Source organism: Gymnoscopelus microlampas (assembly GCF_963454915.1).
Source record: "Gymnoscopelus microlampas genome assembly, chromosome: 19".
NCBI lineage: Eukaryota > Metazoa > Chordata > Actinopteri > Myctophiformes > Myctophidae > Gymnoscopelus > Gymnoscopelus microlampas.
Window position 1 is genome coordinate 32,203,965 of NC_139956.1, and position 21,187 is coordinate 32,225,151.

At 39.5% G+C, this 21,187-nt stretch overlaps 1 protein-coding gene across 2 annotated transcripts; it reads right to left on the minus strand.

Annotated features, from left to right (window-relative positions):
* Positions 1–4,368: 4,368 nt before the first annotated feature.
* Positions 4,369–19,836, minus strand: LOC311035287 (interleukin-13 receptor subunit alpha-1-like). Of its 2 annotated transcripts, XM_084043393.1 has the most exons (10): positions 19,513–19,836; positions 18,237–18,376; positions 14,098–14,242; positions 12,773–12,875; positions 10,120–10,292; positions 9,671–9,825; positions 8,955–9,099; positions 7,121–7,220; positions 5,491–5,572; positions 4,369–4,691 (listed from the first exon to the last, which is right to left on the minus strand). In XM_084043393.1, the coding sequence occupies exons 1-10, from the start codon at positions 19,577–19,579 to the stop codon at positions 4,593–4,595; spliced, it is 1,209 nt and encodes a 402-aa protein (XP_083899519.1). In that variant the 5' UTR covers positions 19,580–19,836; the 3' UTR covers positions 4,369–4,592. The 2 variants fall into 2 exon arrangements, with proteins under 2 accessions (XP_083899519.1, XP_083899520.1); XM_084043394.1 differs by lacking the exons at positions 18,237–18,376; positions 19,513–19,836 and adding an exon at positions 14,623–14,815.
* Between the last annotated feature and the right edge of the window lie 1,351 nt (positions 19,837–21,187).

A 21,187-nucleotide genomic window follows, 5' to 3' on the forward strand; every position in this document is an offset into this window, starting at 1 on the left:
TATTCCTCATAATTCATCTCGCAGAAGGAAGGCAACTTGGGAGGAGTTTTAGCCCTGAAACATATCTGTCATATCATGACAGTCATGGATGAACTTCAACCTGGTGTTTGCACTTTTTCTATTTACGCCCCGTACATCTACATAAACGTTAAAATTTCAATTATAAAGTGCTTAACTAATGGTCACGGCTGTTAAAATGAGGTTCCTCAAAAGTACCTGTATCTTCCGTATTATTTTAAAGCATTTTAATCCGATAAGTGGCAATTTTCTCATAGAGTTATGATGTATCAGTGTGCAGTACACCTCCCAACAGATAGGGTCACGTAATTTAAAGTTTAATGAGGAAATACTTAGAAAATGGCCACCAATTAGAATACAATGCTTTTTATTGAACAATACGGAAGATACAGGGACTTCTGAGGAGACGTACATAATTGTAACATCCGTGGCCATGGGGTAAGCACGTTATATTTGAAATCGTAAAGTTTATGTAGATGTACGGGCCAGAAAGGAAGAAAGTGCAAACACCAAGTTGAAGTTCATCCATGACTGTCATATAATATATCATTCAGTCATGTTTCACGGCTAGGAGGAGTTTAATCAATCTATTTCCCTCCTAGTTGTTGTGTCATACATTCATCAACTCTCCTGAGAGCAGTTTGTAAAGTAACTGAGTAGATTACTCAAGTACTGTACTTTTGAGGATTTTTTAAAACTTTATTTGAGTGTTACTAATTTTCTGTACTTTTACTTCAACTCCATCTCAGAGACAAATATTGTGCTTTTACTCCACTACAATTATTAGAAAACTTTAGTTGCTAGTTACTTTGGAGATTTTTATTATTAATACAAAACATACATTAACCACTTCAGCCCTATCAGCCATTTGGAAATAGCAGATCTAGCTCACAATGCAAGATTTTTTTTATACATTGTACATTTGAAAACGTGTGAAATGGGACATTCTGCATAATGAGTAGCCTACTTTTATTTTTGGTACTTTAAGTACATTTTGTAATACTTTTGTATTTTCACTCAAGTAAAATTTGAATACCGGACTTAAATACCGAAATGAAATGAAATTAATGAAAATAAATCAAATAAAAAAATGACTCAAGTAAATAAATTGAGTACTTTTCACACACTGGGGAAACGTGCAAGTAGAGACTATACACTGTCAATGGGACCTTTTAAATTGTCGCCTAAAAAGCCACTGTGATTTCTATTTAATTGAATTAGACATGATGCAAGCCCCTTTTGCACCATGGATTTAATTTATTATATTCTTAATGTATTTAGCCACTGTTTATTTGGATAAAATGTAGGCATGGGTTTAATTTACCTTCAGTTAATAAGCACTGTTGTTCATGGGTATGGGAGTGGCCAGCGTGATATAATTATGAGAGTGGCAACACTAATGTTGACTCCACTCCCATCGTCAGAAAGGAATGCGGAAGTTCCAATGTTTGGAACTACTTCCTTGCTTCGTGGCGAGATGAAAGCGTGACGCAACTCTCTCTATATATATATCGCTGGGTGTGGCTATTGCCTGGAAACTCGCAGTGTCATGCTGGTTTGGTAATATTGGTTAGTGTAATAGGATGTGGTGAGTGACTGGGGCATTAAACAACCATGATGATATCGCTGTCAAAAAAGTCTATGAAGCCTATGAAATCAATGAAAAGGTTTTCTTTGCAATACAAGTTTATACAGTACTCTATGTAATAGTGGTCCCCGCTTCATCTCTCTCTCAGCTAAGGGGTCCTTGGCCTGAAAAAGACCCCTGAGCCTATAGAACTATTAGGCTCATAAGTACCACATATGTTAATGACAGTGTTCCTGTCATTAACATAACAGGAACACGCTGTCCTTTGCAACACTGCTGTGATATTGCATTATAGTACAAAAGCCCAGTCACTTGGGTGACATTGCAGAAGTAACAACCCACAGCGGTTTAAGGAAGTAAGAGTGTGACAATATTTGTAAAAGAAAAAAAGAAAAAAACAGTTGTACATCCAAAATGTCTACACACTTCTGTTGACATACTTATTTACAAACTATTGTGTGACACACACACACACACACACACACACACACACACACACACACACACACACACACACACACACACACACACACACTTCCCAGCAGTATGTACGTTTTATACATTCAAGTTAGGTACATTATTAATAATTACCCTTTTTGGGATAAACATAAGAAATATTGTACTTTTGACTCCACTACATTTCTAGGAAGGGACTCTTGGACTTGAATATTTGAGAATTTACTTTGTCCGCCACTGGTATTTACACAAATACCCAAACGTATAATTCATCTTACTAACTACTAAGATACTGTGCTTTTTCAATCCAAAATGCAGCCATCTCTGTGTTTTTGTGATATTGAAGGCAGAACTTTTGATAACTTTGACAGTTTGTTAACGTGTGAGTGAAAGCAAGCAGTGCACACAAATGGTAAAAAGGTCATGGTAATAACAATCACTGCAAAGTCAAGATCAGTGTAAACACAAGGTGCATGGTGGCTCAGCCAGTTAGTGCACAGAACATATTGTTGCTGTCGGGCAGAAACCTTGTATCTCCATATTTCTATGTTTTTGGATAAACAAATGCCCTATTTTATACTTCATCATATGACAGTGCCACACAAAAGTAGAGAAATTCACTGATCTTCAAGCTCAACAAACACGTGTGAAAGGTTTTGGGAAAATGTAGAAAATGTTAATGTTCATCTATAATGACAATGCCAAAAATAAAGACGCTAGGTTGAAAGTGGTTAAGTCTCTCTGTGTTTTTTATAAATATTTAACGACTGAAAGTATTAACAGGAGCTTGTGGTTAATAACTACATTGAAACCATTTGAACACAGGTTCTTTTTTTCCCATTTCCTGAAAAGCAATTATTTTGGACACAAACGGTTTCTACCCAGCAGCAACGATATACCACTTGTGAGCGCTAGGACCAGGGTTTGAGTCCGATCCCCATTTTGTCTCGCATGTCTCTCCTCTGCCCTTGTTTCCTTTCTCTCTACTCTCTCCTATCCAATGCCAAAATAAATCTAATTAGGGTAAACACAACATGGCTGTTTGGTAAATCTCATATCTTCACAGTTTTTTGAATAAAACGTATGTTACGATGTCAGTGGTTCTCAAACCTTTTTCATGTCAAGGACCCTAAAATGTATATATAAATTTGGCCGCGGACCCCCATCTCAAAATACTTTGTTCCAGGGACCCCCAGAAGCAAAGATTTGAGTTACAAATGTTCGCTTAAAAAAAAATATATATATATTCAAAGATTTGCACACATTTTCACAATAAAACAAAAACAAAAAACAGATCTATTCTATATCACAATCACAATCATTCTAAACATTTCACTGTTAAACCAAACAGAAACACCTAAAACTGACCATTTTCCCTTGACTGCACTGGAAGGACTATCAACCCCGTTTATATCACTATAAATAATGGCTTTAAGATGCTTAAAGGGGCTATGACATGGCTCAGAGTTTTTTTGGGGATATCACGCCCCCTTTAAATCATTCAGATTAGCAAATATAAATTCCTTCACGTGCAAATTGCTTCAGGGATTACTCTGCCCTGTCCATTCAGAGGTATTTGTCCACCGTAAGACAGCGTACAGTATTAATTCCAACCACACATTCACAGTTTGTCTAACACATCAACAGGGATGGCAGTTCACTTCATGAATCTAAACATCAAATTCTACCGTTTTCACAATCTGAAGCGTGGAATGTATTCTATAGATTGCTGACCCAGAGAGAGCTGTGTATTGTTTGTACTGTATAGTACTACTATAGTAGTATAAAGGATAAAGCATAATGACATGCATAGGCCCTGTCTGGCTTTAAGGTGAATTCAAGGATCCCAGTCATCGCACATTCAGCTACTGTACTAGTCTTTATACACAGTTTGTCCATAGGGGCTTCCGTAGCCCGGTAATTTTACTTTGGTGTATTTTTCAAATGTGTTGCAGTTTCACCCTCTAGTAGTCACCCTCTTCTCTAAATGCATGGATGCATTTAAAGTGCAGCTAGAAGACCAGCCTGTTCAGAATTGCTAGTAGCCACCTCTGATTTCCCTATTTCCCCAGGTAGCTCGACATGATCGCGACATGGCAATTACGAGTTCAGGTCCGAGTTCAAGACCCGGGTGATGCAGGATGAACATCTTATCATCATCACACAGAAAGCCGCGCAATGCCAACAAAACGCTCCATTCCCATTGAAAACCATTGCAAAAAGACGGCCATATAGACACAAAGTTAGACGCGATCGTAGCCGTAGTGATGGCCCGTCAGTGAGGGCCCATCAGCAGAAGTGAAAGTTCTGCTGATGGGCCCTCCTGTGTTTCTCCTTTGCCTTCCTCCTCTTCTTATTTTTCCTCCTTTTTCTCCTTCCTGCTCAAAACGCGCGTCCTGGAGTAACTGCTGCACAGCAGCTATAAGTCTCCCTGAGTTTCAGTACAGTACATGTTTCTGAAGGTGCTCTGTTCTCGGGGAAGATAGCAGAGGGACTTGGTCTCGCGTTCATCAACGCGACTGGACACGGATCACGACCCTTGCCGAGGTGAGCCGTCGTCGGTGACGAGGCGAATTTTGCAGACCTCCACGTCTACTTCCACTGGTGTGTACAAAGTCCCTATTGTAGTCTGCAAAACAGAACATAAAGGATGAGGTTAGAGGTTATTTACGGAAAAACAGACCAAGATAATAGGAGGCAAGGATGTGTAGAAAGAGCAGCTTTATGGCTGAACTTTGAAAAGAAAATGTGGTTTGTAAATTCAACGCTTTGAGTTTGATCTATCTCCTTTTCCCTGCCATCACCAGCCAGTGATTGTCTATGTAACAAGCTATCACTAACTTACAATTGTGCACACTCTCTCCTATTGCTGTTATGCTGAGGTTGCTATTGCTGCTGTAGTAAGGAGCCATCAGAAAGTGTTGTTTTGGTTTTTTTTTTGTAGAGGAGCACTTGTCACGTTTGAACCTGTACTGTATCAACTGTTGTTGTGCTCAAACACTGAGCAGAAGGTACAGTAGAACAGTGGTTCTTCACCTTTTCAACGCCTCGCACTGCGAGGTGTTGTGAGCTCTTAGATCAGCTATTTTCAATGTTTGCCTATTTCGTACGTAATATTTGACAATTTGGTGCTAAAAAGGTCTATAAAGTCATTAAATTGTAACCTTAGAAATGTGCATATACCCTGTATACTCTTACACAGTATGTTGATTTGTTTACTGTCAATGAGAAAACAATGTTGCACATTAAGCAAATCATCTGGGGACCCCCCAAAATAGTTTGGGGACCCCCCTGGGAGTCCCGGCCCCCAGTTTGGGAACCACTGCTGTAGAAAACAGACAATGTTTTTGTTTTGTTTTCTCAAATGATGAAGCAGTCCTTTCTACATTGACTGTTCCCGTTTAAGTTTGTCTTGAAAATGTATTTACCCTCTGCTCCTTGCTGTTCTCCACCAAGTCCTTGAATATCATGGAGGGATCTGGGATGATGGGCCAGAATATGTCTTTGTGTCTACAGATAAAGACAAAATGTATTATAAAAACACTCCAACTAATCGATAGGAAATAAAGTCATTTTGGGGGTGAACTATCCCTTTAAGTACCTTGATTTGACTAAACTTAGAGCATATCAAGTGGTTACTTGGTTGTGTATGTCAGATATCCCATAAGGCTGTGCGGTGAGGCTAAATTAAGGTTAAATCTGGTTATTTGACTGGTTCATTAGCCCCAGCTCTGCTTCTTCCTAATCAAGTAAAATAACAATTTACAAATAAAAGTGAAAGCTCCAAAACGTTATCCATAAAGTTACATTTTAATTAGATGTCCATCAACGTTGTTAGTTGGCATGTCAATCTTCTGCGCAAGGACATGATTGGTGAAAGACTTTCCATGTAAACCAGAGCAACAGCTGTGTCAAATGTTATGTTGTTATGCTGCCATTCTAGGTTAGTTTCATTGGACTCTTTTCGCAGCAGACATTTTGACTTTTTGAGGATTAGATACAGCAAAGTTAAATGTGTGTCATGTGCCGTGATGTACTGAACACTGTACCACAGTATCATGGGATTTGAATTAACATTTGCGTGCTTCTCAGAATAGCCAGCAGGTGGCGCAGTAAAAAAACTTGTATTTCTTTTGTAGCCCTTAAAGCTTAAGGATAAAGTTTTGGAGCTTTCACTTTTATTTGTAAATTGTTATTTTACCTTATTTGGAAGAAGCCTCACTGCACGGCCTTATAGGATATCCTACACAACCATGTAACCACTTGATATTTACTCTAAGTCTTGTCAAATCAAGGTACTTAATCCTCTGGAGTCGGGCCTGGTCAGCCCCAGGAAAGCCCCAGGAAAGAAATCTGAACAATCACTAATCACTGCGCCGTCATGCAGCAAATTAATAACCGTATACCCCGAAGTCTGCCCTTTTTCACAACATTTTAGGTTTTCTCTCTCTCTAAAATGAGTTGGTCACACCTCACAAATGGAGGTCAAGTAATGCCTATCTGTTTAGACCAGGGCAGTAGGGCTGCAATAGTTCAATAATCATTTGAATCGATTACAACAAAATATCTATTTAAATAAAATAATCTATTTTCAGAAATAACGAAAATAGCAGCAATAGTCTTTTGTTGGCAGTGTAGCCAAATGTAAGTCTGTCACCTGTGCTGTGAACCAAACAAAAACAAGTCAGCCTTTTTTCACATGCATGCACTGCATTGCTTTTACGGATATTGACAGTCCAATAAATTGTTTTTGTTCAAATGGCAGTGTAACCAACTGTAACCAGATGTGAAAAGGTCTCAACAAACATTTAATAATCTTTCACATCTTGAGAATTAGACAGCACAAGGAACAAGCAGTTAGGAATCTTATCTAGCCTATCTCCCCGGGGCCGGATAGATCAAAAGACAAAGACGTTTCTGAGTCTTTAGATCTATCCGGGCAGATAGGCTAGATAAGATTAAACAATTGAACAACCTTCTTTTCAGCTGTCCAAAGACAGCTGAAAAGAATATACCTAATGCTTGCCCCCGCCATTTCCTTTGATGTGCAGTACATACCTCCTGAAGCAATAGCAGGCCAGCACAGAGAGAGAGGCAGAGACGAACACAGGAATGATGACAGCCAGCGTGACAGACAGGTCAGGAGGTGCATCCATACCTTTAGAGGACAGGACAGCAGACAGGAAGTTGTTCAGTTATCAAAGGGGAAATCGGAGATGCTTCCATGCATGTAACATGGCAAAGATAGTTATTTCAAAGCATTTTGTCCATATAAATATCAGATCAAAGAAGGAGAGGTACCCGCACACTGCCACTTAAACGTTTCAAGAGAATTTACTATGTAACAATGTTTCGCTCGTGTAGACCAGTGAATTCAACCCTTTTCATGCCAAGGACCCCTAAATTGATATACATTTGGCCGCGGACCCACATCTGAAAATGTTTTGTTCCAGGGACCCCCAGAAGCAAGGATTTGTGTTAAAAATGTTTGCTTTAAAAATATATATATATATATATTCAAAGATTTGCACACATTTTCAAGATTTTTCAAAAATAGCAGATCTACAAGCTCATAGTGCAGCACTCGGTGCCGCACTATGAGCTTGTATATCTGCTATTTTTGAATAGCCAAAGCTAAGTGGTAAAAATGATGCTATGTTAACTAATTTCACTGGGGACCCCCTGGTACCCCCCAAGGACCACTGGTGGTCCCTGGACCACTGGTTGAGAACCACTGGTGTAGACCTTCCTCAGGTATGAGGAAGGTCTACTGTTTGTCGCTTGCGCACCTGACTGACTGGGTGTGCGGAAGTCTTTTCCACACGTCCATATAAATATGATATAAAAGGACTTTTTTTTATCCGGCCAAAAACGTCCTTGCGGGCTTGTTTCCGTTGGGGTCCTTGAATTAATTTCATAGACATATATAGTAGCAACCAAACAGTTCAAAATCAACATAAGAATACAGAGGAAAAATATATACCATTATGTACAAAAAAGGCATGAGAAAATAAAAAAATGATATACAAAAAAAGCATAAAAAAAATAAAAAAAAAGTATGTACAAAAAAAAGGGGAGGGGGGGGTCGTCTGTCTACAGGGAAACTGGTACTAGTTCCTCTTTAGGCCTCCAGAAAGATGAGTTTTTAGGGCTGTTTTGAATGAGCCCAACGAACTGCATTTTTTGAGGGATGGGGTTAGACTATTCCATTCCTTGGTGGCTGTGTTATAGAAGGAGAATTTGCCCATGTTTGTTTTATGGCAACAAACATGGGCAAATTCCCCCCCCCCCCATTTTGTCAACGTGGGGGGGGGGTTCACTGTTTCAGCCCAGCCCTGCACATGAACTCTGCGGCCGCACTGAGGCGCCTGCTGGAAAGCATCCCAGCCCAAACATTAACATAACTAATAATTGGGCCGCGCGACTCGGATATGACCGTAATAACCCTAAAACGGGAGCGGAAATATTTTTCCCAAAAAAAAAAAAAAGTGGCCCACTGGCCCAGCGGCCCACCGGGACGCCAAATGGCCAGTCCGCCGCTGCTTATACAGATATGTGCAGATATGTGCACATATACAGATATGTGCTAATATTGTAACCTAATCTCAAAAGATGATACTTTGTACTTCAGCGTAAATTGAGTCAGTGTGTTATTAGTGTGTTAGTAGTTAACACTTGAAAGCAATCACATTATTTCATTCGCTTGTGGTTAGAATAGTACATTGGTGCATGAGGTCTTCAAATGCACATAGACAAAATGCTGAGGCTGCCTGATGAGTAAAAACAATGATAAAAGAACAATGATAAAAAATACTCAACTATTCCTGAGTTTTTATATGGATGAACTGTGGATTACATTGTTATGTGGATGTGATAGTTGATGGACAGTTACCATGCATTACTGCTTCACTGTTGTCACTCCCTCCTTCCCCTCCCCCTCCGCATGTTGTGAGGAAGTTCGCCTTGACTTGGACTTTGTACTGGCAGCTGTCATCATAGGTAATATTCAACACAAGGCCACTTACGGTCACCTCTCGCTGGAAAAATAAATAAAAGCATAATCAGTGACACAGCTGAAGTTGGACTGCTAATGTTGCCAGATCGTGACATTCCAGAAGGCTTTGTTGTTGATAGACCCAGTGATGCTGCTGCTGACATGCTTTTAAGATGCAGTGAACCATACAATCCACTAAAACAAACAGAATACGGTTGTGCAATGCATTTCTGAATAGCTGCTAGATAAAATAAACAAACCATCTACATGTTAGAGAACATATAGTTCAGTCAGACAACTCTTGGACCGAATAAATATATTTATTGAGCATAAATATAAATATATTAAGCATAAGTATCTACAGTATACGCATATTTGGCTTCAAGGCTCTCTGTCTCATTACATTCGTTCCCTGTAAGCGTGAAATATCGTATAGAAACAGAGCCCACAGGTGGATGCTGGGGTGGTGGTGGGAGCGCAAAAACGTAGAGCATAGCAGAGCAGCAAGATGGCAGAGCAGCAGCAAAAAGAATGAGCAGTGAGCAGAGAGGTTTAAATAGTCGCCCCAATCAGATGGAGAGAGCATGTGACTGATCAGCATTTTGGTATCATACCGCAGGCTCTTTGCATTTACTGTAGCTGACTTTGTAGTTCCAGCATTTTGCCAGTATTCTTCCAGCGTTATTTCTGATGTCCTGCTGAGGTGTCCAGCTCAGCCTGAGTTGATTTCCTATTGCTGTGATCGTCACATTAGACGGACGGGTTCTCACTGGGAAAAGGACAAAAACAAAACAGATGATGATCTGATAGCAATGGTCAATATATCAAATACTCCAAAATGATGACATATTTTGATGAACAACGTGAGACATTCTATACTTTTTTGGTCTGGGTCCCTCAGGCGTCTATACTTGGCCCCTACTTTTTCCCTCTAAATGCTATGTCCACTAAATGTTCACTATTATGACATCTCCAGAATAGGGACGCTAGGGTTCGTGTCGTTAAATATACTGGTTGTATTAGAAGTAGACAATATGATAGGCTAAACCAGAAAGACGCCAACCTTTTTCCACAGGGCGCCGCTTGAAAGTGTTCCATACAGGGGCGCCACTGAGTGTTCCGTTGATCAGCACGCAAATGTCAGCAAAGAGGTCAAAGACTTCCATATCCAGGTAGCAACCATTGCTAGAAAGGTTCTTACATGCTATTAAGTTGCTAGTAAGATTTTCGCAGGACCTGCAATGACAAACATGGGGAGAGGATAAAACCTGTAATATGCAAGGAACATGACAACATGGTCTTTTTTGTTTTAGTTCAGTGTTTTAGTTGAGTGGAGCTCACCTCATGCCACCCAGATTCAGTATTCAACTGCATTAAATAAACTTGGTCTACAAATGCACCTAAATTTACAACAAAAAGATTAATCATCCATGTCATGGTATGGCATGCGTGTGAAAGATTTGTATGCTAGACAAGTAATACTTGTTTGTTTATGTATTAATTAAAAAAAATAAGTATATATTTGACAGGGACAATACACCATAAATATACTGCACCAGATACAGTATACTGTAGCTAAATCCCTTTTCACCTGTGGTAACTGGGCGGGGATTATGCATGACACAATTCTGGGCAGCATAAAAACACATCTCAATGACTATAAAACTTCAGTTGTGGGGCATATACATGCCACAGATTTTACAGATAACAAGAGGTAGTGCTTGTTTTCCTTTGTGTCTTGTCTGTCTGTTTTGTGTGTGGGTGTGTGTGTGGGCAGGCTTCGGATACACAGCTTGGCACACCTGTTTCCAGCCTCCTCATTCTCATCAGTTATGCACCTGCCTGCCATCAGCTCATCAACCTCCCACTTAAACCCAGCTCTTCACTCCACTCATTGCGAGATTGTTGAACAAACTTGTGCCATTGCTAGTCGCTTGTGCATTGTTTGGAGTTGTTGCCTGGTCCACCATTTTTCTTATGGTTTGACAAGAGGCACTGACCGTCAACGACAGTCAAGTTTTTCCTACAATGCCGGCGCCACCAGTAGTAACATCAGTCAACGACGACGTTGAGGGATACAACAGAAAAAACGCTGACGTCAGGGACATCCACTCTTAACAGCTCAGATACCAACATAGAGATTGTTACTATATGCCTGCCAGATATCTCCATTACCTCACTGTATAAACCACCTGCCAGCCCTTTTGTATGGCTTGAACTACCACCTAAATGCAGGAAGACTTATGCCGTGGTGATTGGGGATTTTTATTCCCGTCACACACTGTGGGGACATAACAACAGACCAACAGCGATGGTTGAAAGCTGGATGGAAAACAGTACACAGGCATGCATGTGGAGCTGATTCACAACTCTAAACTCCCCAAGGCCTCCCCAAGGCTACATCCTGACCTGTGTTTCGTCAGCCAGAGACTACCACATTTGACTGAGAAAAACAACCACAACAGACTGGGCAGCCAGACAACCCAGAACCCAGATAGGCATCCCAGATGAATGTGTCGCTACTAGCCATGACCAACCTGTCTGGGCTGTCTGGAAAACATAAACAAACAAGAAATAATAAAACAAAAATGCAGCTCAGACACAACATTCATGAAGTAAATTGAAAAGTGTATGAAGATAAAAACATAATCAAGAACATGATCAAAGGGCACATCTCCCGGCCATCGATAGCCTCCCAAGAAGGAAAGGAAAGACACCATTTACAATAATTCAAGATGTGTGAAAACACCAGTTACCAGAGGCACAAGGACACTAGCCAAGACAAAAATGCTGGCCTACAAGAAGGCTAGGGTCGGTGTGGGAATCCCCCAAGCACAGTGGCGGACAGCGAATTAACCTATCTGTGCTGTCTTTGACCTATCTGTGCTGTTTCTACTACATGTAGGTCAGTAGCCTTGGGAAGAAACGGTTCCAGAGCCATGCGGTCCATATAGGTCAGAAGCCGATCTCTTGTTTCCAAAGCATGAAGCAGCTGAATTTACAAGTACTCTCCCAGGACATGGTGCCAAGCACAATCCAATCCTTGATGTGCTGATTGCTAAGCAGGGAGACCTTGGGTACCGTTTTATAGTCTTTTTGCATGACTCGACCCAGGGATTGAACCCCCGACCTAACCACAAGGCCACTGAGTTGGCCACTACTGTATGTGATACGGAAGCATTAGTGGTGGGCAGTGGTGGAAAGTAATTAAGCACATTTACTTCAGTACATTTTTGAGGTATTTGTACTTTACTTGAGTATCTCCAATTTCCAATACATTTACTTCTACTCCACTACATCTCAGAGGCAAATATTGTACTTTTACTCCACTACAATTATTTGAAAACTTGATTTACTAGTTACTTTGAAGATTTTGATTATTATTACAAAACAAACATGACTCACTTCAGCCCTATATCAGCAGTTTCATTTCAGTGAACAAACAAATTTCGTTCACGTTCACGGCAATGATTCGTTCACGTTCTCGTTCAGTAGCGCTATTTTCTAGTGAAAAGCATCGCGGGAGCGTTTTATTACGTCACGCGTACAGCCCGCTCTCCCGTCCTGTGTATGGGGGGAGGGGACGGGGGGCATGAACCATATCGTGAACGTAACAGTTTCAGGACGTGAACGAGCTCGTTCACGTTCACAGCGAACGACCCATCACTAGGACGCATTGGGAATTGAAGTACGATGATACTGCAATGCTCACTCACCTGTAGTAGACCTTCATGTCTGGAAGGGGAGTTATGGGGGTCCAGGAGCAGTTCAAGACACTTGAAGAGTGCAGGAAACAGGTGACATCCTTCAGCAACTTGGCTATATCGAAGGAACAGACACGGGAGGTAGAAGTTGACAGACGTTTCACTCTGGCTCATCAGAATGGACAGAATGAAAAAAGTCATGGAAAAGTCATGGCCCCCTCAAGCATTAGGAGGACATTCTAATGCGTGAGGGGGGCATGATTTTTCCATTACTGTATTGTACATGTAATGTATTTTTTATATATATATTTTTTGTGTTTATTTCATTTGAAAGTGAAATATCCCTTTAAGACCTATTTTATCGTCATACAATGGTGTTGAACAAAAATAGTGAAAATAGCAGCTCTACCAGCTCACAACAACATGGTGTAATGTGATGCATTGTGAACTAGTATATCAGCTATTTCACAATTTGTTGTACAATTAAGTACATACTATTAATAGGGCTTAAGTAGTTAACAAAAACCATGAACCCAATTAAGTCTTTATTTGTCACTAACTCACCCATACAGTTAGGTCTATGGCATTCAGTAAAACAATGAAAAGCCAGCAGTTTGATTGTTTTTGTTGGAATGATCCCCAATCCCTGCTGTCTACCTTCTTTGAGATTTTCGTTAGGCCTTTCTGTTTTGCTTGTTGAGACACAGAAGCATTCGCAAAACTGTTGTACGAGACTGTATGTGCGTACAGTATGTTACTCTGCACGCAGATGTTACTCTGCACGCAGTGACTCACTATCTGTATCAAATCACAACACAAGGCCATGAAACTTCATGAAATTAAATCCAGTGGTGGACAGTAAGTAAGTACAAGTACTCAGGTACTGTACTTAAATACAATTTTAAGGTATTTGTACTTTACTTGGGTATTTCCAATTTCCTATACTTTACTTCTACTCCATTACATCTCAGAGGCAAATATTATGCTTTTACTCCACTACAATTATTTGAAAACTTTAGTTACTACTAGTTATTTTCGAAAATATAAATTATTACATTATAAAACATACATTAACCACTTTAGTCCTATTTTTATACTTAGGCTATTTGAAAATAGCTGATCAACAAGCTCACAACGCGTCGCATCGCGGCGCGTTGTGAACTTGTAGATCAGCTATTTTCAAACATTTCAGTACTTTTACTTTTGGTACTTTAAGTACATTTTGGTACCAATACGTTTGTACTTTTACTCAAGTAAATCCTATAACACTATCTTACTTATTGTGCAATGTGGTGGTTAAAGTTCAAAGTCAAGGTCTGAAAAGGTTGATGACTCACGTGGGCGAGGAATAACGACGTTCACAGGAGTGCTTTTATTTCGGTCCTGAGAAGTGCCGCACTGGATGGCTGCTATGGTGTACTTCAGACCGCTGTCAGCCATCTCGTCTGTGGTTATACATCTTTTATAAGACGGATTATTTTTCTGGAAAAAATAACACAACAAAAACATTTGGGTTAATTGTCAATCCAACAGATGCTCCCAACAGTTCTCATATACACACTGTAGATGTCAGGTCCATGTTTAGATATTGTATTATTTTGTTTTGTTTTATTGTTTAGTTGCATTCGATTCAAGCCCATCAGGTCCAGTCATGTCCTCTCTGCTTTGTGCACAAGCTGCACGTGTATCACAGCGATCAGAGCTATTCTACTAAGTCTGTATGTAACAACTGTTTAGAATGTCTGATGCCACTAGAATACAGCCTTCAATTTCTGCATTTATTGACTACTGTGTGAAGTGTGAATAATAATAATAATAATGAATTGCATTTTTATGGCGCTTTTCTAAGTACTCAAACTTACTCAAAGCGCTTTACAATGGTTCATTCATTCATACAGGGAGGGGACATTGGGAGGTGGAGCGGCGAACAGTCGACGCCAGCGTCCCCACTTTTCCCACATTCACACACCAATGGTGGCAAGCGAGCGCCGACCGAGTCACTGGAGGCAATGTAGGGTTCAGTGTCTTGCCCAAGGACACTTCGACATGTGGACAGGAGGAGGAACCGGGATTCGAACCGCCGACCCACGGATCATTGGACGACCTGCTCTACCTCCTGAGCCACAGCCGCCCAAGTGTGATGGATATTGTGTTGAAATCTGTTGAAATAAAAACATTCTAGTATAAGTAGTTTGAAAGTAGTCTTTCAAACATATATCTTTTCACTATATATACAGTATGTTATACTGTACACACACACACACACACACACACACACACACACACACACACACACACACACACACACACACACACACACACACACACACACACACACACACACACACACACACACACACACACACACACACACACACACACACACACACAACTGAATAAGTAGGGCGCCCCAAGGGAAACTGTGCCAAAGTCAAGCTTGTAAGACTGCCAGGAATCCTGCAAAGGCCGCCGTTCACTGGCAGGCCTGTTTGCGCTTGAACTTGAACACGTGCAGCAATGTCTTGCTCGGCTCTGTATGCGGAAGCATCTCCATAAATATATGGAGATGATGTGGTGAATGCCATGCTGACTGTTGCATTGATCAGTGGTGAAAAGTAACTAAGTACATTTACCTACTGTAAGTACTCTACTTAAGTATCATGTTGAGGTATTTGCACTTGACTTGAGTGTTTCCAATTTCCAATACCTTTACTTCTACTCCACTACATCTCGGATCCAAATATTGTACTTTTACTCCACTACATGTATTTGAAAACTTGAGTTGCTAGTTACTTTGTAGATTTTGATTATTATTACAAAACATACATTAACCACTTCAGCCCTATATACATTTCGGCCATTTGAAAATAGCCGATCTACAAGCTCACAATGCGACGCATTGTGAGCTTGTAGATCGGCTATTTTCAAAAGATTTTATACATTTGAAAACTTGAAATGGGACATTCTGCAGAATGAGTACTTTCTACTTTTGGTACAGAGTCCACTAGTTTTTTTATTTTTTATTTTTTTATTGTCCTTTCTTTATTCAGGGTAATCCATTGAGAGCACGCTCTCTTTTGCGAGGATGCCCTGAGTACAGCACAATATACAATACAAAGCAATAACAGTGAAGTAAGATATAGTTAAATAAAGAAAAAAAGATTATTAAAAGATTCTATGGAGATCAGATTATCCAGTTTCAGAGAGACCTGGAGTTTATTCCATTTGCTAGGGGCATAAAATGAAAAGGCAGAAAAGTACATTTTGATGTACTTTTTTACTTTTGTAATTTTACTCAATTACATTTTTGAATTCCGAAATTTTACTTGTAACAGAGTATTTCTACATTGCAGTATTGATACTCTTACTTAAGTAAAACATGTGAGTACTTTTCCCACCACTGGCATTGATGGCGTAACATTACAGCTTTTGGTGGGGGCAGTGTTATGGTGTGGGTTGGCATCTTCTGCACCACTGGCAGAACAAGGCTAGTCACCATTTAAGGCCATCTCTGCACTAAGTTGTCGGGACAGGATGTTTTCCACCTGCGCAAGAATTAATCCTGCCTTCTACAATGCTGTTTATCATCGCTGTTTTGTTTATCATGAACCTTGTGTATATTGGACTTTGTGTAATTGATTTGACTGTGCCTTCCTGTTATTTTTGTTTCCTATTCGCTCTATTTATTTTTATTAACTCTTATCTACCCATATCTTCAAACTCTGGGACCTAACTCCAACCTTGACATTATTAGAAATTAGAAATTATTAGATATGATATGATGAACATAATGATATATTTGTTTTTATGTTTTTGCAACTTTTTGTATTGCTGCTATTTTGGACAGGGCTCAATGGGATTTCTGTGTATAGGACGAAATGTAATCAGATGCAGTATTTTGGCAGTTCTCCTTCCCCAGTAAACACTATGCAGGTGCCCTATCCCCCTTGTTTAAATTCTCTGCTAGGACACTCCATTCAGACATAATCATAACAATGCGCGGTTAAAATAATGATAATATGATAATATTATAATAATAATACATCAATAGGTGTTCCCCAAAGTGGGGTGCTTGAGCTTACTCTAGGGAAAAATGTTATGGTCGTTTAGTGGTTGTAATAATTACACCATTACACTGTCATCTTTTCAAGCGGGAATTTTCAGAAAGTAAAAACACACAATTAAAACATTTCCTTTGCAAACCTTTATTTGCATTTTTTAATTTAAAATGAAAAACTTACATTAAAATAAATCAATTCATTAATTAATGTCCCCAAAATGCACTTGTGCATTTTTCTTCTCTTTAACCCATTCAATTCGGGAACGCATCTGTGCCATTTTAAGATTTCTTTGTCTATTAAAAAATAGCAGATCTACAAGCTCATAGCACGACACCGAGTGCCGCCCTACGAGCTTGTAGATCTGCTATTTTTTTTGAAAGATCGTGAAAATGTGTGCAAATCTTTGAATATATATATATTTTTTTTTTAAAGCGAACTTTTCAAACTCAAATCTTTGCTTCTGGGGGGGTCCCTGGAACAAAATATTTTTAGATGGGGGTCCGCGACCAAATACATATCATTTTGGGGGACCTTGACATGAAAAAAGTTTTGAGAACCACTGATTATAGCAACATAAGTTTTTTCAAAAAGTTTAGTTACAAATGTTTGCTTTAAAAAATATATATTCAAAGACTTGCACAAATTTTCAAGATTAAAAAAAATAAAAAATAGCAGATCTACAATCTCTCTGCCAATCAGCCTATTGTGCATCATGTGAAGTGACAGTTTGTAACTGTTGCCAACTTGCTGTTCATTGGAACTTTGTTGTGCTCTCTTGAATAATTAGGAACAAAAACAATAATTAGGGTCACACGTTCTCATTATTTGTGCATGACTCATCTTGATGGCTTTTAACTGTTGTTACAGTAGCAGCTTACCAATACCATCAATGTGATACTCCTTACCAGTGATGTAAAGTACTAAGTACTAAGTACACAGATTAAGTACACTTTTGAGATTTTTTTTTACATTACTGTATTTCCCATTTTCAATACTTTTACTTCTACTCCACTACATCTCAGAGGCAAATATTGTACATTTTACTCCACTACAAATATTTGAAAACTTCAGTTACTAGTTACTCGGTAGATTTTTGATTATTATGACACAACATGCATTAACCACTTCAGCCCTATGCATACTTAGGCTATTTTAAAACAGCAGAGCTACAAGCTCACAACGCGAGCTTGTAGATCTGCTATTTTACATTTGGAAACTTGTGTAATGGGACATTCTGCAAAATGAGTGCTCTTACTTTGCAGTACTTAAGTCTATTTTGATGAAGTACATTTTGAATATGGGACTTCGGCTTGTAACAGAGTACATCCACATTGCAGCATTGATACTTTTACTTAAGTAAAACATGTGAGTACTTCCTCCACTGCACTGAGTACCACCAGTGTGATGCTCCTTACCTTTTCAGGTCCCATTCCATCATCAGTCAGGTAACGGCAGCTCTCAGTCTCCAACACATCCCTGGGTCTCTGCCAGGTGACAGAGACATGGAACGGGTCTGTCCACACATAGGACGGGTTCTGAGGAGGAGGGAGGCAATCTGGGAAATATCACAAACAAACATGTTATTTTTTTATATTCTACTGCAGGGGTCTTCAACAGGGGGTCCGGGTCGGGACCCCCAGGGGGTCCTCAGAGTTACTACAGGGGGTCCGCCAAATCTATGTGTGATATGATTCATTTGTTTAACCACTTGAACCCTATAGCATCCCTTTTCTGAGGAGAACTTTAGCCAAAAATAGCAGATCTACAAGCTTCACAACGCCTCGCGCTGCGAGGGTTGTGATCGGCTATTTTTGGCAAAGAGTTATAGAGGTGTAGAGGGGAAAAAAGAGCAGACCAAGTAAACAAAAAGGGTTTTATCTGAAACACAATTTTATACAATATAGAGAGGGGTCCTTGCTTCATCTCTCTCTCAGCTAGGGGGTCCTTGGCCTGAAAACGTTGAAGACCCCTGTTCTACTGTTAGACTGATGATTCTACTATTGGTTTACCTATGATCCTAGATTACTATTTCTATGGATTTGCAGTGATGGAAAAAGTATGTTTTTCAAATGTATAGACCTATACATATAAATCTTTTGAAAATAGCGGATCTAAGCTTCGCCATGCATGCATTGTGAGCTTGTAGATCGGCTATTTTCAAATTGCCAAAACATATATATAGAGCTTAAGTGGTTAATGTATGTTTTAGTGATACAATCTAAATCTAAAAATTAACTAGTACGTTTTCAAATATTTGTAGTGGAGTAAAAGTACAATATGTGTAGAAAAGTAGGCTACTGAAAATTGGAAATACTCCACTAAAGTAAAAAATACCTCAAAATTGTACCTAAGTAGGCTACTGTAGTTGAGAGTAAATGTACTTAGTTACTTTAGACCACTGTGCATTTGATACATTACCTCGTGTAAATGGTAAATGCGGTGTCATCATAAAAACGAGCAAAATAAACTAATAAAGTGACACAATTGTTACTAAGCCTTAGTAACAATTGTGTCACTTTATTAGTTTATTTAATACACTAATGAAGTGACACAATTGTTACTGTAAGGGAGACGTGGGCGACTGGTCTGACGTGCGTTCCCTGCAAGCTCCACGAGACTGCCGGGAAAGGGAAACCTCAACTAGGAACACATGGATCGCAGTAATAAACAACATGGTATTTATTTATTTACCTGCCATAATCATCACCGCGATGCATTTTAACGCCAGGCTAAGTCTCCAGGTTCTGAAATAATCCATGTTTATTCCACAAGTGTGATTATGATCATTCCCTATGGAGAGAATAAATCCATGTTCTTCTGATTATTGTTGGAGCGCGTCTTTCTCGCGCGTCTATCTGTCCAAAAGGCTCCTGGCTGTGACTGTGAGTGAAACAAACTCAAACTCGATGTTGAGATTCCTTCCCTGAAACGATAAGGAGAATCTGCGTTTATCCCACAGGAACAAACAATCTGACAAGATTCATTAGAGCACTAATGAGCACTCAGCCAGTGAGGCGTCAGGCGACATCTGAGAAGCTTTGCGGGTGACAGGTAGTGTTGCCAGGTTTTGCAACCGCGTCTACGAAAACAAGCCGAAAAGAAGCACGCCCTCTTCATCCTTTTAAACATTATACATTGGCTATTTTTTTTATGTATTTTTTCAATCTTGAAGATTTTTTTTAAAACTTGGAATATTTTGACAACATTTTGACAACAACAATCTATCTATCCCACTCCCTGGCATAAAATGTTTTCAGATGTGGGGATCCGCAGACAACAAAATAATATTAATTTGAGGGTCCTTGATTTGAAAATGTTTGAGAAACACTGGTTTAAACAACATTAGAAAAAAAAACCGTAACCCTACCAATATTTACAAGCAACTTTACCGAAGCCCAAAGTCGCTTATAATAAACGGACATGGCAACACTGGGCACGAAACAATTGGATCATCATAGGAAAAAGAAAAAGGCATCCGTGGTCAAATACATCATTTGGGGTGGTCCTTGACATGAAAAAGTTTGAGAACCACTCAAGGTTCAAGAAGGTTCAAGGTTGTACTGTCTTCCTTTTCCTTCAGACAAGACAATATTATGCAGCAGCATAGAGAATATGGGATAGGGATAACAACAGAATAATGATATAAATCGTAAAAAGATTTAAAGAAAAGAAAGAGAGTGTAAAAAAAGAGCTAAAATAAAATAGAGCATCATCAAATGTACATGTGCATTAAAACTTATATATTCTACACCAACAGCATTTTTCCCCCAGTAACTGCCACCTAACTGTGTAAACAACTTCACAGTATATTCTATATGCAGCAGATTGGGTAGGTGCAGTTCAAGCATAATAGTGCAAGAAAAGGACTATATGTTTCTGATATTATAGAAACATACGTTTTCTCAAAAAACTGTTAGGATTTAGACGACATTATGTAGAATCGGCTTCAGGTCTTAATGGAATAAAGGGAGGAAAGCAGAAAGCAAGCTGGGGCTAAACACCCGAGACATTCTCATTCTGACCATTCTCCAACTTTCATTGCTACTATATTCAATTGAATGTTGTTGAATTGATAGGGAATCAGTGATAAAGAACTTAATTTATTAATCACTTATCGAAGCAGAGTATTACAAAATGCTTTGCAACATTGGTTCTCAAAGTGGGGTCCGGGGACCCCCAGGGGTACTTGAGGGGGTTCCAGGGAGTCCCCAGCTAAATGATGGACAGGAACCAAATGGACCCTTATGGGTCTGTAACTCTGAGAGTGTACAAATGGAACCAAATGGACCCTATGGTTCCATTTGTACACTCTCAGAGTTAAATTAACATAGATTTTACAATATGAATTGGGGTCCCAGAGACATAC

What these genes read in the sequence shown, in the direction of transcription:
- LOC311035287 (XM_084043393.1), bottom strand. Translation starts at nt 19,579, where the DNA reads ATGGATTATTTCAGAACCTGGAGACTTAGCCTGGCGTTAAAATGCATC. An exon ending in GACATGAAGGTCTACTACAG is followed by an intron (nt 10,293 to 12,772) that starts GTGAGTGAGCAT and finishes TTGTCATTGCAG; the next exon opens with GTCCTGCGAAAATCTTACTA. An exon ending in GTAAATGCAAAGAGCCTGCG is followed by an intron (nt 9,100 to 9,670) that starts GTATGATACCAA and finishes TTATTTTTCCAG; the next exon opens with CGAGAGGTGACCGTAAGTGG.